The 18,006-nt window shown below is 43.8% G+C and overlaps 1 protein-coding gene across 1 annotated transcript in view; it reads left to right on the forward strand.

Moving 5' to 3' along the window:
• Positions 1-1,921: 1,921 nt before the first annotated feature.
• Positions 1,922-18,006, forward strand: part of cfap57 (cilia and flagella associated protein 57) — an 81,034-nt gene continuing 64,949 nt past the window's right edge. The window contains exons 1-3 of the mRNA XM_067989995.1: positions 1,922-3,692; positions 12,143-12,456; positions 15,904-16,148. Coding sequence (XP_067846096.1) covers positions 3,536-3,692; positions 12,143-12,456; positions 15,904-16,148 — 716 coding nt within the window. The 5' untranslated portion in view covers positions 1,922-3,535. The remainder of the gene's footprint in view (positions 3,693-12,142; positions 12,457-15,903; positions 16,149-18,006) is intronic.

Raw genomic sequence — 18,006 nt, forward strand, 5'->3', positions numbered from 1 at the left:
CTCATTCTTCCTATGTGACACTTGACGTTTCTGCTATCATCTTAAACTGGGATTGGTAGCAGACATGGTGGCTGTGAGGAGAATTTTTTCTCTCTTTCTTTTGTCTCCCTAACAAGGGATCTCTCTCTCTTTCCTCCCCAAAGCATAGGTCTCTCTCCCTCTTGCTTTCCCCCTCAACAGATTCACTCTCCCCAGAACTGCAACACCAACACTAAGCTCCATCCCTACCACCCATACACCCAACCCTGTTATTCTACCTAACTCTGCACCATAGCCCTGTGCTCTTCTTGCTGACAAATAGATTTGTGACAAAACAAGTAATTACGTCCTTCCTCCTTCTTTGCCGCAGGATCGCTCTCTTGTCAATTCTTCACCATTCAGATTCTTACGGCAGCATAGATTGGAAAAGAGGAAGAAAGTCGGAGGCAGTTATTCTCATGGAAGAGGGAGAATTCCTCTGTGTATTATGTGTTACAAAATTGTAAAACCATATTTACATCAAGTTACATTGAAACTACAGCACAGAAACAGGCCATTTGGTTCAACTGGTCTATCTATGCTAGTGTTTATGCTCCACATGAGCCTCCTCCCTCTCTACTTCATCTAACCCTATCAGGATACCCTTCTATTGCTTTCTCCCTCATGTGTTTATCTAGCTTCCCCTTAAATGCATCCATGCTGGTCGCCTCAACTACTCCTTGTGGTAGCAAATTCCACATTCTCACCACTCTCAGGGTAAAGAAGTTTCTCCATCTATTTCATAACAGATAGCCCAGAGAAGAACGTTTTCCCCATATCCCTGAGGAGGAGATTCATACAAACCTCAGCACAGTAATGATAATGTAGGTTGTGCTCTTCTGCTCAGCTGGAGGCTCTGTCAATTGGTGGCCAAATAGCCAGCACCCCTAGCAGCTACTGGGGCTTTTTCTTTGGTTAATGCATGTTATGATTGACAGCTTGGAGGGGCCAGGGCAAATTCATCCTGAGCCTTGATCCCTATTTGAAGATTCCCCATAGAACCACAGTCCCTATACCTGGTGCCCAACCAACTCAAACTGAGGGAGAAAAGAGTACTTGCTCGGTTTGGAGGAGTGAAAGGCTGCCAGTGTGAATGGAGGGGGGGAGGGAGAAATGAAGTGTGCCAGCCTGAACAAAATGTTGTGTAGAATGGGGAGGGATGAGTAACAGCTTAGACTGGGTTGAAGGAATGTTGTCAATATTTCAGTTTAAGTTACAAAGCCATTTTTAAGGGGGGGGGGGGGGGGGATTATTTCAGCTTTCTTCAAGCGTCAGCTTTTGCTAATTAGGGAAAATCGGTTATAAAGTAATTTGGTAATTTGTCACTTTGCTCTGCGAACGGACCTTCAGCATTGGCTTCGCTTCGAACTAATTGCCCATCCGTCGCTTTCTTTTCATCTGATGGTCAATTAACAGACCGATCAAATCGCACAAAACAATAACTGAATGAACTTATTTTTAACAATCTGATTTATTATAGATTCGTTTTGCTCCGACGCATTTTCCCATTATAGTTTGGAGAAGTCCCCGCTGACCCCCGGACAGTCAGTCTGACCCCCGCTGACCCCCAGACAGTCTGACCCCCGGACAGTGAGTCTGACCCCCAGACAGTCTGACCCCCGGACAGTCAGTCTGACCCCCGCTGACCCCCGGACAGTGAGTCTGACCCCCGGACAGTCAGTCTGACCCCCGCTGACCCCCGGACAGTGAGTCTGACCCCCGGACAGTCAGTCTGACCCCCGGGCAGTCAGTCTGACCCCCGCTGACCCCCGGACACTCACAAAATCGCTGAACTACAACTCCCACAATTCCGCCTGCAGCGTTTCCGGTTGGTTACTATGGTAAGACACTTGATTTCCGCCCGGTGTCCATGGTAACGGCGTTATTTACAGGAGCAACGCAGTGTTAAGAGAGCGGAGTAGAGAGGGAAAGAAAGGGCTCGTTGAAGAGAGAGTGCGAGATGGAGGGAGTGTGTTAGAGAAACTACTGGAGAGAGTGAGAGTGTGTTAGAGAGAGTACACTAGAGTGAGTGTGTGTTAGAGGGAGTACACTAGAGTGAGTGTGTGTTAGAGGGAGTACACTAGAGTGAGTGTGTGTTAGAGGGAGTACACTAGAGTGAGTGTGTGTTAGAGGGAGTACACTAGAGTGAGTGTGTGTTAGAGGGAGTACACTAGAGTGAGTGTGTGTTAGAGGGAGTACACTAGAGTGAGTGTGTGTTAGAGGGAGTACACTAGAGTGAGTGTGTGTTAGAGGGAGTACACTAGAGTGAGTGTGTGTTAGAGGGAGTACACTAGAGTGAGTGTGTGTTAGAGGGAGTACACTAGAGTGAGTGTGTGTTAGAGGGAGTACACTAGAGTGAGTGTGTGTTAGAGGGAGTGCACTAGAGTGAGTGTGTGTTAGAGGGAGTGCACTAGAGTGAGTGTGTGTTAGAGGGAGTACACTAGAGTGAGTGTGTGTTAGAGAGAGTACACTAGAGTGAGTGTGTGTTAGAGAGAGTACACTAGAGTGAGTGTGTGTTAGAGAGAGTACACTAGAGTGAGTGTGTGTTAGAGAGAGTACACTAGAGTGAGTGTGTGTTAGAGGGAGTACACTAGAGTGAGTGTGTGTTAGAGAGAGTACACTAGAGTGAGTGTGTGTTAGAGGGAGTGCACTAGAGTGAGTGTGTGTTAGAGGGAGTACACTAGAGTGAGAGTGTGTTAGAGAGAGTACACTAGAGTGAGTGTGTGTTAGAGGGAGTACACTAGAGTGAGTGTGTGTTAGAGGGAGTACACTAGAGTGAGAGTGTGTTAGAGAGAGTGCACTAGAGTGAGAGTGTGTTAGAGAGAGTACACTAGAGTGAGAGTGTGTTAGAGAGAGTACACTAGAGTGAGAGTGTGTTAGAGAGAGTACACTAGAGTGAGAGTGTGTTAGAGAGAGTACACTAGAGTGAGAGTGTGTTAGAGAGAGTACACTAGAGTGAGAGTCTGTTAGAGGGAGTGCACTAGAGTGAGAGTGTGTTAGAGAGAGTACACTAGAGTGAGAGTGTGTTAGAGGGAGTGCACTAGAGTGAGTGTGTTAAAGGGAATACACAGAAGTCAGTGTGCTAAGGAGAGAATCAGTGTGCTAAAATGATACTGGGTATACTAGAGTGACTAAGCCAAAGAGTGAGATTCAGTGCTAAAGAGTGAGAGAGACAGAGATAATGTTAGAGAGTTTATGACAGGTACAAATTATGGCAGAGAATGTATGAAAATGAGAGATGGATAGAGCATGTTAGGGAGATACAAAAAAGTTAAGGATTAGAGAGACAAAGATAGGGTATGTAATAAAAAGTAACAGTTTGTAGAAGAAAGTGTAAAAAGGCAGAGTGTGAGAAAGATACACAGTGTATAAGGGACAGAGACAGAATGTGCATGGAGTGGAGGAAAGACAAAGTGAGTTAGAGATATGGAGATATAGTTTATTTGAAAGATATATGCAGAGAAGTATAGATAGAGAGAAGAGTATTAAAAAAGAGAGACCCACCTGACGATCCACCATGACCGTTCCACTGGTTCAGGCCCATCACATTTTTGGGCTACAAGCCTCTGTTGTTAATAATGTTTTTTACTTTGATGATCAAAGCATAATGTTCCCGTCTGGGAGCAGCTGTGTGCGTTACAACATTGACCAGAAATGGCAGAAATTCATTCCAGGTAAGAGGCTTTATGCAGCACAGGAGCGGCTTATTAATTATGAGCAGTGGTTATTTTAGCAAGAGATAAAGCAAAGGCAGGGTATGTTAGATTTAATAATGAGTAATGAGCCTGACTTAGTTAACAGCCTAACGGTGCATGAACATTTATCTAATAGCGATCATAATATGATCAAGTTCAACATTGTGTTTGAAAAGGAGAAACCCGCAACAGCTACTAAGATTCTAAATTTAGGTAAGGCTGACTTCAATGGGATGAGACAGAGACTGTCCACAGTAAACTGGGCAAATGTGTTAATGGGTAAAATGACAGAAAGCCACTGGGAGGTTTTCAAAAAAGAATTTGATGTGATACAGAACCAGTTTATACCCTTAAGGGGCAAGAGCTCTAATTGCCAAAAAAACAGTCGTGGACGACAAAAAAGGTAAGGGACAACATAAAACTAAAAGGAAAAAGTATACAAAAATGCAAAAAATAGCACAGATCCTGGTGATTGAGAGAGGTACAAAGAACAGCAAAGGGTGACAAAACCGATAGTAAGAGCTACAAAAAGGAAGTATGAAAAGAAACTTGCAAGGGATATTAAAATCAACTCAAATTTTTTACAATTATATTTGGAAAAAGAGGTTGGTCAAGAGCAATGTGTGCCACTTAAAAACTGATAATGGTGCTATTGTAAATGAAAATAAGGAAATGGCAGACATGTTAAATAATTACTTTGCGTCAGTATTTACAGTAGAGGAAGAGATAGCATGCCGGACACCCCAAGGAAACTAATTTTGAATCAGGAACAGGGACTCACCATAATTAACGTAAGCAAATTAACAGTAATGAAGAAAATAGTGGCACTGAAGAGTGACAAATCCCCGGGACGAGATGGTTTCCATCCCAGGGTTCTAAAGGAAGTAGATGAGAACATTGCGGATGCCCTAACTATAATCTTCCAAAGTTCCCTCCATTCAGGAACCGTTCCTTTAGATTGCAAAATTGCACATCTCACTCCGCTATTGAAGAAAGGTGAGAGAGGGAAATGAGGGAATTATAGACCAGTTAGCCTAACATCTATTGTCGGGAAATGACTAGAGTCTACAATTAAGGATAGAGTGATTGAACATCTTGAAAATTTTCAGCTGATCAGAGAGAACCAGCATGGATTTGTAAAGAGTAGGTCATGCCTGACGAACCTGATTGAATTGTTTGAAGAGGTGACTAAAGTAGTGGACAGGGGAATGTCTATAGATGTTGTTTATGTAGACTTCTAGAAGGCGTTCGATGAAGTCCCCCATAAGAGATGCAGATGTGTTGGATATGAAGGAAATTGTAGATTCTTTGGTCATAGCAAAGCTCTCTAGATACAGGAATTGTGAATGGAAAATTGTAAATGTTGCTCCATTATTTAAGAAGGAAGGGAGGGAGAATCCAGGGGCATGATTTTTACCTGCAGCTGGGAACAGTGGGGGTGGGGGGTAGATTTTCATGTGGGAATCCCAGAAGTGAAGTGAGTGCGTCGGAATCTGTGATCGCAACTCAATTGAAGGCAATTGTTTGTGCTTTCGGGTTTCGCGTCTCCAAGCTGCGAAGTGGGCTTATTGCACACCCGCATGATGCAATCTGAAGTTTGCTATTTAAAGGGCCAATGCAAAAATGGATTTTGGAGGAGAAAGGAGGAAATTAAGCTATAAAATCAAAGAGAGCAAAGGCAGCACCCAGGCTCATGGATACTCCACTTGAAGTACTTCTGGGTGCAATGAGAACCAGGAGAGAGATAATTTACACAAGCGATGAGAGGAAGAAATCTGGTTCTGCTACCAAAAAGGCATGGCTGGAGGTGGCAGAAGAGATGAGCAGTAGGAGCATAGTGCCCAGGCTTTGGCTGCAGTGAAAGAAGTGCATAAATGACCTAACCAGGTCAGGAAAAGTAAGTACAGTTGCTGATTCACCCATATCTTCCTCTCACTTTGTCTTGACAAGCCTACTTCATCACATCAATCCTCACACCCACTTAAATTTCAGCAGCAATCATCCTTCACTCTCTATGCCCTTTCTCATCTTCCCATTTATGCACCCACCACTGCCACTCAACCCAAACCTTATGCAATGTGCTGCATTTGTCTGATAGTCACCCTCACACAATGTACTGCGTCGATCGGGTGAATACATCACTTTCACTCACTCACAAGCCTGTTCTTTCTACCCTTGTAGGAGAAGAGAGTGCAAAATGCAAGGGAGAGGGCGAGTACTGGAGGTGGCCCTCCACAAATAGTCCAGCTGACAGATGTAGAGGAGGAGGCCATGGAAATATGTGGCACATCTACATCCCTATCCTTTGGAGATGGAGAGACTGGGAACTCGCAGATGCCTGGTGACAGAACTTAAACGTCTTTCCCACACATGATGACTCTATTTCATCAGAGAAACTATGAGAAACCCGAGTATGATGATTGATGATTGTTACTTTGCCAGGTCTAATTCATTGCACTTTTTGTTGTCTTCCAGGGCTTTCACGCATAGAAGAAAAATGTGTGGAGATGGATGACATCGATTCCTCAGAGGACCTCATTCCTTCTGAGGGTGCACTGTCACAGGACATACAGCCATGCACCAGTGCAGATACTGGCACTTCAGTGGGTCCTGTTAGCCAGTTATTTGGGTTATCACCTGGTGATTCACAACTCACAACTGAGCACGAGCAAATACTGGTGACAGGGACAGCTGTGGAGAGTCCGCGTCACTGAGGGCATGCCTCTCGAAGCTCTGTTCACCTGGACACAGATGCTGAACCCTGGGGGTCATCATTGAGAATGAGAATGATTGAAGTACAGTTCCACCTGTGCGAGGTACTGGAAAATGTGCTACGCTCACTCTCCACTATAGCAGAGCAGATGGAGGAAGTCAACTCCAACATTCGTGGGTTGATGTCGCAGGTAATTATGAGAATGTCTGCCATGGAGAGAGTGACTGCCTCCATGGAGCTTCAAGCAGGGCTCTCAAATGAGTCTATGCAGGCCATGACCACAATCATGCATACTTTGGAAGCCAGCATGTGTGCTGCCTTAAACAGTCCGACAGATACCTTATCCGTGGCCTTACAATGCGGCACATATGTTCACCAAGCTGATGTCTAGCAGAGTGGTAGGAGTGATGTAGCGCTGGCCTGGGTGAGGGATGATGGCGAAAGGGGACACAAAATGGGAACTCCACTCAAAGCGCTCCCACGTCTCACCCAATGCCCTCCCCTCAACCAATATCCGAAATGCTGCCTCCTCTCTCAATGGCAGAGTCTGCCCCTTCACAGGTGCAGGTGGAGCATTCTTTGGCAATGCCCTCACGCCGCTCTGAAACCCAGAGGCTGTAGGCCGAGAGCATCTCAACAGTCAGGGCAGAGATCTGACACTATCTCTGCTGAAGCCAAAGGGGATGCACCACATAGAAGCAGTAGGAAATGTAAGTTCAAGCAATTGTAGTTCACCAAGGGTATGCACAAGGGTGTTTGAAGAAATATTATGTTGTTAAGTTTCCTTTTTTTTATATTGGCACATTAAATGTATTGATTAACACCACTTCCACGTCTTGCCCATTATTGCATCCCGAGTGTTGAGTTGCCTTTCGTTTGCTTCATGGTGAATGCCAATACATGACTGTACCCATTGGACGATGTACAATGGGTGTTTGAGCGGTTGGAGGACTTTTTTGTGCAAAGCGGGGGGGTGGGGGTCGGTGGTGGGAGGGTGGGGTTTGGTGATGGTGGTGGTTGTGCCAGCTGGCTTGAGTATCTCAATATATCTCTTTTGCCACTGTTAGTAAGAAAACCTGTGAGAGATGAGGGCATCCCAGGCAGCAATGTGCACTATCTCCATATTCCTCCTTGTCCTCCTCATCCTCTTCTTCATTGTTGTCGCCAACAAAGGATGCTTGATGAGCGCTTTCGTCCTACTCCACCTCTAAACCTCTCTTCTGCGTTATGTTGTGCTGGACACAGCACACCGTGATTATTCTGGAGACCTTCTTGGCGAGTACTGAAGGGGCCTCCAGACCTATCCAGGCACCTGAAGTGCATCTTCAACATGCCTATGGCTTGCTGAATGACACACCTGGTGGTCATGTGGCTCTGGTTGTATCGCACTTGTGCCTCATTGGTGGGGTTCCTCACAGGTGTCATGAGCCAAGTTTGCACCAATTGTGTCACCAATGAACCAGCTATTAAGTCTGTCTCCTGTTTGGAAGAATTCTGGAATGTTGGACTGGCCCAAAATGAATGCACCATGACAGCTGCCAGGGAATCTGGCCTACACCTCTTCTTGTGGTTGTACACCAGCTGTGCATTGAAGGAGTGATAGCCCTTTTGGTTTATGAAGACTCCTGCTCATGTGATGGACCTCAGATTGCCATTGTGCCCTGCACCCGTGGGAAGCCAACCAGAGAGGTGGAACCCACTGCGCACTCATTCTGGCAGATGTCGTCGCGGGGGAAGTTCATGTAATTGGACGCCCTGGTAAACAACCCCATCCGTCACCTGCCTTATACACTTATGTGCAGACACATCCTGGAGATGTCACTGTTGGCATCCTGGGAGGATCCAGAAGCAAAGAAATTGAGGGCAGTTGTTACTTTTACTGCGATGGGCAATATGTGGCCACCAGATCCAGCAGGGAGCAACTCTTCCCCGAGGAGGCTGCAGATGTCTGCAACCACCTGCCTGCTCATTCTGAGCCTGCACAGGCACTGCTCCTCAGAGAGGTCTAGGAAGCTCAGCCTCTGGCTGTATACCCTCTTACGTGGGCAGTGCCTCCTGCAAGCTCGTCCCCAGTTGCTCCCATCTCTACTGTTCTCCAGATCTTTGTTGCGCACCTCTTTTTTGTGCACCTTCAGATCCCAACACAGCACGATGTGGCTGCCGTGAATGGTCATTTTCTTCCTCCTTAGCTGTCCTCTGGAAAACATCCATTGCGCCCCCCCCAACTTGATCTTGTCGGTTTGAGAGGCTCCAAAGTTTTGCTAAAGAATTCTCAACACAAGAACGCTCAGTCGCAACACAAGAATTCTCAGCCTAACATTTGCCTGAGAGAATTGAGAGATCAGCTGCAATACCTGAGTTTTTGTTGAGATGGGTTAAGCATAGGTTTAAAAGCCCAAATCAACTTCAGCTGAATATCGCCTCTGTTTCACTGGTGAGATCCACGAGCCCCAGAAAACCCATGCAAGAGACATTAAATTTGTTCATCTTTCAGAATTAATTTTTAAAAAACCTATCTCAAGTAGGTAAATTGCTCCGTTAACAGTTCGCCTGCCGGCAATAATTGGGGACGCAACTTCTGGGTTTCGGCTGCACATCCAAACGTGCCCACATTAAACCCAGTGAGCGCGCTGGAGCTTGGTTGCAGTCGCGATTCAAAAAGGTTCAATTTTGATCTCCCACAGGTAACTACAGACCTCTTAGTTTAACAACAGTTGTGGGGAAGTTACATGAATCTATGATCAGGGACACAGAACAGACTAAATGAGCAAAGCTATGGCAGATGGGGTTCAATGTGAGGAAGTGTAAGGTCATCCACTTTTATATCCGAGGAATCAAATCGGAATACTTAATGATGACAGACTAGGAGCTGTGGAGCAGCAAAGGTGTCCATATACGCAAACCACTAATAGCTAGTGCACAGGTCTAAAAAGTAATCAAAAGGCTAATGTAACGATGGCCTTTACCTCAAGGGGGTCAGAATACAAAACCGAGGAAGTGATACTTCAGTTGTACGGAGCCTTGTTCGGACCCCATCTGGAGTACTGCGTTCAGTTTTGGGCACCGAACCTCAGGAAAGATATTTGACTTCGAAGGGATACAACACAGATTCACCAGAATGATGCCATGGCTTACAGAGTTAAATTATGAGAACATGTTGCATAAACTTGGTTTTTATTCCCTTGAGTTTAGAAGATTGAGGGGGTGATCTAATTGAGGTGTTTAAAATGATAAAGGAATTCAGTAGGATAGATACAGGGAAATTATTTCCTCCAGTGGGGAAATCCAGAACAAGGGGGCATAATCTTAAAATTCGAGCTAGGCCAGTTGGGAGTGAAATCAGGAAGCACTTTATCACATAAAGGGTAGCAGAAATCTGGAATTCTCTTCCCCCAAAAGGCTGTGGACGCTGGGTCAATTGAAATTTTTAAGACTAAGATTGCTGAGATTTTTGTTAGGTAAGGGTATCAATGGATATGCAGCAACGGTGGGTAAATGGAGTTGAGGTACAGAGCAGCATGATCTAATTGAATAGCAGAGTCAAGGGGCTGAAAAGCCTATTACGGTTCCTATATTCCACTGCTCTACTTTTTCCTTATAGCCCTGTATCTTCCTGCAATTCAAATATTTATCCAATTTTTCTTTAAAAGATACAATGCTTCCTGCCTGAACCACATCCTGGGCAAAGAGTAGGGCTTAAAGGTAGTTACTCAAACTGCCAAAAAGTGGGAAGTGGTATTCTGCAAGGATCAGTGCTGGCACCACGGTTGTTCACCAGATACATAAACGATTTGGACTCAGGAATCGGAAGTACAATTTCAAAATTTTCAGACGACACCAAATTGGGGGGGAAAGTTAATACTGAGGAAGACTGCGACAAAATACAGGAAAACATTAATAAACTTGCAGAATGGGCATGTAATTGGCAGATGAATTTCAATATAGATAATTGTAAGGTGGTACATTTTGGTGGGAATGATAAGGAGGCCACATACTCCTTGGAGTCTAAATGGGATAGAGGAGCAGAGGGATTTAGGGGTACAAATACACAAATCACTAACAGTAACGACGCAGGTTAATAAGACAATTTTTAAAAATGCAAACTAAGCACTGGGGTTCATTTCTAGAGGGATACAATTGAAAAGCAGATAAGTTATGCTAAACTTGTATAGAACCTTGGTTAGATCGGACTTGAAGTACTGTGAACAGCTCTGGTCTCCATATTATAAAATGAATATAGAGGTACTGGTGAAGGTGCAAAAAAGATTTACTAGGATGATACCAGAAATGAGAGGTTATACCTATCAGGAAAGATTGAATAGGCTAGGGCTCTTTTCTCTAGATCAGAATGACCTGATAGAGGTCTTTAAGATTATGAAATGGTTTGATAGGATAGACGTAGAGAAGATACTTCCACTTGCAGGGGAGACCAGAACTAGAGGACATAAATATAAGGTAGTCATTAACAAATCCAATAGGGAATTCAGGAGAAACTTCTTCACCCAGAGAGTGGTAAGAATGTGGAACTCACTAGGAGTCCACCCATGTGCACTTCCAGCAGAGGTTGTTGGATAGGTATTAGGGTCAGGAATCCTCTTTGATTTTTCTTTCCTTCCCTAACTCTGGGTGCCGAGGCCAGTTGTAAAGACCTGACTGCTGCCCCAGCTGAGAACGACCGACTCAGCACAGACAAGGAATCAAGCATGGGACATTTCTAGTCTTCATTGCTCAGCTACTCTCTGGATAAACCTGCTGAGCCATTGAGGGAATCACAATCTCACAGCTTTTAGCAATAAAATATTTTCTGCTACTTTTATTATTTGTTTTAATTTTATTGAGACTATAGTATTTATTGCTAAAAATATAGATAGAGAGTAATTTTAAAGAGTAAATTAACTTTTGGTTTCATATGAGATGCAAAACCTCACAGTCTTTGTCATTATGGGTTATTTTGCTACCTGCACCTCTAAACTACATCAGTCTTTTAACTCTTATGTGTATCTTTGAAGTTCCTGTGTGTGGGCTCTTCACTGTCACTTACTGCCTGGTAATATTTGTGACACATGGTAAACCTATATCTATTGTAAGAGAGTGCTTTTCAGTCAAGAATATACCAGTCAAAGTTGTTAGAGCTTCCTTTTTTTATTCTTAAATTGAGGGGGGGGGGGGGAGGGATCTAATGAATTGTTTCATAATCCCAAATAATCTATAGGAGACACCTATACATATAAAATTGTCATTCTGCCATGTTTTATACTTCAAAATTTTTTAGTTAGAGGCAGTCTGGAAGCAGAGATTTATTCACCCAGTGTAACATGAAGTGCTTCCCCCGGCCCATCAAGCAGCGACCGCACCCCCCGGATCTCCGCTCTCACCCCCTCGATCTCCGCTTCCCCTTTGTATCTCCGTCCCCCCCCCCCCCCCCCCAACGATCTATGATTCCTGACCCCCCCCCCCCCCCCGTCTTTCTGGCTCGGAGTAAAAATTTAGGCCTAGGAGGTGTAGGATCAGCATTCAGTTATACAGTGCACTAGTACAACTAACGTACTTTGCTTCAGGACTCTGTTCTACATCAGCATATCCAATTTTCCTTTTTTTTTAACAAAGAAAATGCAGGATTTTACTTTTAATGTGTCCATTTTATATGCTGTCACGATTCTACAGATTTTAAAAACATTAATTAATAACCTATACCGTGTTGTGCTGTTGAATGCAGGTTCTGAAAAAAGCCAAGGAATGCTGGCTCTTGCCTTAAGCCCCAATCGACGATATCTGGCCATTTCTGAAAAGGGTGAAAAAGCCACAGTCACTATATATGATGTACAGCATGATCAAAGTAGAAAAAGAAAGTCACTTAGCGTGAATGATCTTCAGGCCCAGGAGTTCATCAGTATTGCCTTCTCGCCTGACTCCAAATACTTGATTGCGCAATCTGGGCAACCTGATTGGACACTAATCTACTGGTTATGGAAGAAACAGAAAATCATAGGTGTTATGAAAACTACCACCAATACAAACCCTGTTTACCAGGTAATCTTTAGTAATTCCATGTCAGTAACTTCAGTTACTGTATTTCAAGGCAAAACAATTTATTTACCAAGTTGACTATTAATTCAAACTGAAATAAGTTTCCAACTTACAAAGCTTTCCTTCATGATCTTTCAGAAGGCATTTCTGTCAGTGACCAAGTTAGGGTGCACCTTTTATATTGGTTACATGAAAAGCTGCTAAAACAATTACAAAGTAGAAGGGAAGGTTCAGTGAAATGTAAAATCTTTCTGTTTCTCTGGCAGTTTTGACCATGTATTTAATGTTTTCTACTGTGCATTTGAACTTAAGCCAGAAAATAAGTAAAACTAGATTCACATAATCCGTACGATAGTTAACATTATTTCCCCTCTTCCCATATACGAGAAAGAGAGAGAGAGAGAGAGAGTGAGGATCATTCCTTAACTCCAGGGAAAAACACAGAGCTCAGATATTTTGAGAAACTCCTCCTCCTCCCAACCTGACATTTCACTTCTGCCCTCTGGCTAGCTGCTGCTGCTTCCCGCCAGGCAACTGATTGGGAGCATGCAGATGAGGCCCGGGAGTTAAAATCGTCCAGGCCTCATGCCAAGTCTGGACGGTTTGGCCTCCGCCTCGGCCCCTGTCCGCCCAATTTTCGTCCCGAGTTAAAGTTCGGATGCTCAAGTGTAGTCATTAGGTGAATCACGGCTAGAGGCCAGGGAATAATTGTAACAGGGCATGCAGCTGTAAATCAGTTCCTGTTTTAAAGTCATAATATTCTTATTTTAAAATAATTATTTGATTTTATAATGTGTATAATTAAAAATCAAACCTTTTTTTTTCATTCTTGGGTTATGGGCATCAGTAGCAAGGCCAGCATTTATTGACCATCCCTAATTACCCTTGAAAAGGTGGTGGCGGGCCTTCTTCCTGAACCGTTGCAGTCTATGTGATGCAGGTACTCCCACAGTGCTGTTAGGTAGGGAGTTCCGAGATTTTGACCCAGCTACGATGAAGGAACGCCGATATATGTCCAAGTCATGACATTACAGCAATTTGCAAAGTAGAATTAGTTGCAGCATAGGATTTTCAATACAATACAGACTGAGGATCTGGGAAATGCAAAACTGAGGTGCTACAGCCACACCATGGGTGGGAGGGCATGATTGTAGCGAGACAGATTTATATAGGCAGTTTCCATTATAAATGTGGATGTAGGAATTTATAAGCGGAAAAGTTAACATAAAAGTATGACAAAAGTGTCACAACAGGAAGTAAGGTTTTGTAGGCGGGAAGTACACATGGATTTTTAATATACTATAGATGGTGAAATCAAATGCATTCTTCATTGCCAACCGATATGTCACATGAGTGTGTCAGGATTACCAACTAATATGTTTAAACTGTGGCTTTTTACAACTATGATAAATGTTACTACTTCGCAGGAAAATTTAACTGCTTTTAATGACAATAGCCTGGGTTTCCCACTCCCTGGTAGTCTTACTGCTTTATTTTGTAGTGGGTTTACCTGACCTCCACCAAGTAAGCCCATGTTATGCTTTGAAGCCAAACTGACAGCCATATGTCCGAATATATTAATTGTAGCTAGTGAGTGAAATTACTGCTTACTACCAATTTTGCTGTTCAAAAGTGAGTGTTAACAACTAGGGAAAAAGAAAAAAAGATCTTTTACAACTGCAGCATTTGCATCATCTATATTTGAAGTTTTTGTTGTGAGCACGATTAGGATCATATTCTGAATGAATAGGGCTCCCGAAAATGTTTTCATGGCAACTGAAGTTGGAATTAAAAAGTATATATTAAGTTTTATTCATCTGGCCCACACGCAAGGGTTCAGTCAGAGGCTTCTACTTCCCCGATAGTCACCATTTCACGTGTTGATTGAATACATCTATTGAAAAATGTGGATATAAAAATAATGAACTGGAAGGCTCTCTGGCCCTCCACAGGGGGCATAACAGGCTCCCCGCCCTCCACAGGGGGCATAACAGGCTCCCCGCCCTCCACAGGGGGCATAACAGGCTCCCCGCCCTCCACAGGGGAGTCATGCCAGTCTGGGGACAGAAATGTGCAACCCTGGGGGCCTTCTGCTGCAACAAAAGGGGTTTTGGCAGTTTACTGCCTGCCAATAATTTTAGAAAAAATTAGAGAATCTCTCCCTCACCTGATGGGCCTTGTACAGGGCTGTGCTCTTAGAGTATTTGCACGGACCTCTCTTCCAGTTAAACCTGGTGCGTTCTTGGCTGACTCCTGAATGGTGAATGCAGTGCCCTCACAGGCATTCACTGCTTCCAGCATTCTTAGAGGCTGTGTATTCCACATTGTCATTTGTTAGCATTCACCCGCACACATATGGGTGAGCGCAATTTGTACTGTGCCTGCTGGCCCACGGAAAGTAGCTGGGAGGTGGGAATGCAGCCCAGTATGTTCCTTGAGTTGTTTCTCACTGCTACCTGGCCCAGATCTTCTGAAAATTCAGCAGGGGAGGGGAGGTGCTATACTTATTCCTATTCTGTGTCCTTCATAACCAGATATTCTTCTGATTCTTTTTTCAAGGAATTAATGTTTTTACATAAGAATAGGAATATAGCATCATCGTGATGGAAGTCTGTTCTGTAATTGGGTTCAATAATTACTGTGTTCTCCCTCTCCATCAACACATTGAACAAAAAGGGCATGATTTTAGCTCTGAGCCGGGAACCCAGTGCATCCGCAGATATTCACGTGGGGAACCCAGAAGCAAATGAGTGCGTCGCAATCTGCAATCGCCAGATTGACAGGCTGGCTGCCTGTCGGAAGGGAAAGGAGCCATGAATCGGAGAAGGGGGAGGGGGAGAGAGAGATCAATGTGGGCCATGGAAGAAATTTGAGAGATGGGGGAACGTGGATGATATCGGTTGCGCCTTGGAGAAGATCGGGGAGTGGGTTCCACCATGGGGAGGGGGGTCCACCAGCGGAGGGGAGAATGGGGCGGCCGATCGCGCGGGTCCTGTCGCACCAGGTGAGCTTGTTGGGTCTGGATGAAGCACTCCTGCTCCTCCTGGACAACAAGCAGTGCAATAAAGGCACGCACCTCATGGATCTGGCCCTTCCTGGGGAGAATCAGAAGTGATGGGGAACCCGAATAGGTAAAGTTAAATTTGTTTCACATTTGTAATACACAAAAAATTAAGTGCTTCAACTATTGCAATGAAGTACATTGCCCTTTTAAGTATCGGGCCGCCAGCTTTAAGTAGGGACGGGACTTCCGGGTTTCTGGTGCGCGCGTTAGTAAATCATGCTAACATTTGGATGCAGTCCCGCTCCAAAAATCTATTATTTTTACTGCCCACCCATCCTTGGGGGTTAAAATTATCCCCAAATGCCTGTTTGGATGTATCATACGCATCATTGAGATTCCAGTAATAAACTGTATACACTACTTAGTGATTTTATTTTTTGTGTTAGGTCAGCTTTAACCCTCAAGATAACGCACAGATTTGTGTGATTGGGGATGGTGTTTTAAAACTGTTACGATTTGCTGATGGAAGTCTCAAACAAACAAACTTCCAAAAGTTGGAGCTACAGAACTTTCTCTCACATGCTTGGATGCCTGACGATCGCATCATTGTTGGCACTGACATGGGAAAACTTTACCTGTTCGAATTGGCTGAACTGCGCTGGGAGCACAATTTAGTGCTAGACTGGAAAAGGTACAGTAGGAATGGAGACTGTATGGCCCCTAACTTGCTCTTTTTATTTTCTCAATAGCTGTTGCATTTATGGCAGTGGTTCTCAAACCTTTCTGTGTTGGTGATCCCCTGTAAATATTTACACATTCCCAGGCACTTCCTGTTCTAGAGCCTGAAAACATTTTAGCTATCCAAAGAAAACAGTGCTATTATTGCAGGAAATGTTTTTATTAGTATACAGCATCAGAAATAAGTCAAATTCAGAAATCTGATGATCCTAGAATTCCTCACTCTTAGCACTCCGGAGCACAAATACTTCAGTTTGGAACCTTGTGATTTACATTGATGGCTTTAAATCATACTAACATTTTCTTTTCTACAGGCAAAACCACATTTAAGGGTGAGTTAATTAAGATCAAATGAGTTCATCCACTCTGCGTTAATATTTGTGTGCTACTAACTACAGAAAATTTAGCTTTTGGTAGAATGACTGCCAGTTGGCATTTAGTGTTGTCATTGAATAGCAGGTGGTAATGATTACAGCTCAAATGGATAACAAACAGTGAAGCCAATAATTAAGGAATGGGACGGTCTTGTATTACCTAAGTTACTGTCTTCCCTCAATTTTTTTGAGCATTAAATGTAGATGGTTTTGAGACAAATCTTCAAATCTTTTAACATACAAGGAGCTGTGATTTTTGTGGCCAGTGGGAACCATTACCAATACGAACTTATGAAATTGACAGGCAGGAAAAGGCCAGCTGGCCCATCAACCCCACTCCACACCATGATGGACGGAGCATCATGACTAAACAGTTCTTCCCTCCCACCACAGCCATGTAATCTCTTGATGTGGAGATGCCGGTGATGGACTGGGGTGGACAAATGTAAGGACTTGCACAACACCAGGTAACGAAGGAGGAAAGCTCCGAAAGCTTGTGATTTAAAATAAAACTGTTGGACTATAACCTGGTGTTGTGCAAGTCCTTACATATGTAATCTCTTTGGAGAGGCAAAAAACCCACCACCAATAAGGGAAAAGGTACTCTGGAAAATTCCTCTCCAACCACCTCAGGTGATCTAAACCAATCCGGGAGATCACGTGGACCAAGCGTTACCTATAAAGACACTTCTATATGATACGATCTCTGCCCCAGTCAAGAACAGATCTAGCTCCCTCTTGAAGGCATAAGATGACTATCCAATAAAGACTACAAAGTTTTAGATTTGTAACCAGTTGCTGATATTTTTTAATTTGTTGTAATAATCAGAAGTATATTCCATAATAATAAATTCAAAGGCAAGTAACCAATGCTGATAATAAATAGCAGCTTATCACAAATGAATTGATGGATTTCTGGTCAGGTGACCATTTCCATGCATACAGTAAGGTCATGAGGCCCCCAAGTATAGACGTATGAACAAATGTGCCAGCCTTCTTCACAAGAACACAGATCACCTCACGCAAGAGAGGTCTGCCTGTACCTTGCACCAATCTTGTTTGAGACTTTTAAAATGTGCACAATTAAGGCCAGAAATGACTTGCATAGTGGTTATGTTACTGGACTAGTAATCCAGAGGCCTGGACTAAAATCCAGAGTCATGAGTTCAAATCCCGCCACGGTAGCTGGCGAATTTAAATTCAATTAATTAATTAAATTCAATTAATTAAATAAAAATCTGGAATTAAAATGCTAGTATCAGTAATGGTGGCCATGAAACTACCGGATTGTCGTAAAAACCCATCTGGTTCACTAATGTCCTTTAGGGAAGGAAACCTGCCGTCCTTACCCGGTCTGGCCTATATGTGACTCCAGACCCACAGCAATGTGGTTGATTCTTAATTGCCCTCTGAAATGGCCTAGCAAGCCACTCAGTT

Source organism: Heptranchias perlo, chromosome 9, assembly GCF_035084215.1.
Source record: "Heptranchias perlo isolate sHepPer1 chromosome 9, sHepPer1.hap1, whole genome shotgun sequence".
In the NCBI taxonomy this organism is placed as follows: domain Eukaryota; kingdom Metazoa; phylum Chordata; class Chondrichthyes; order Hexanchiformes; family Hexanchidae; genus Heptranchias; species Heptranchias perlo.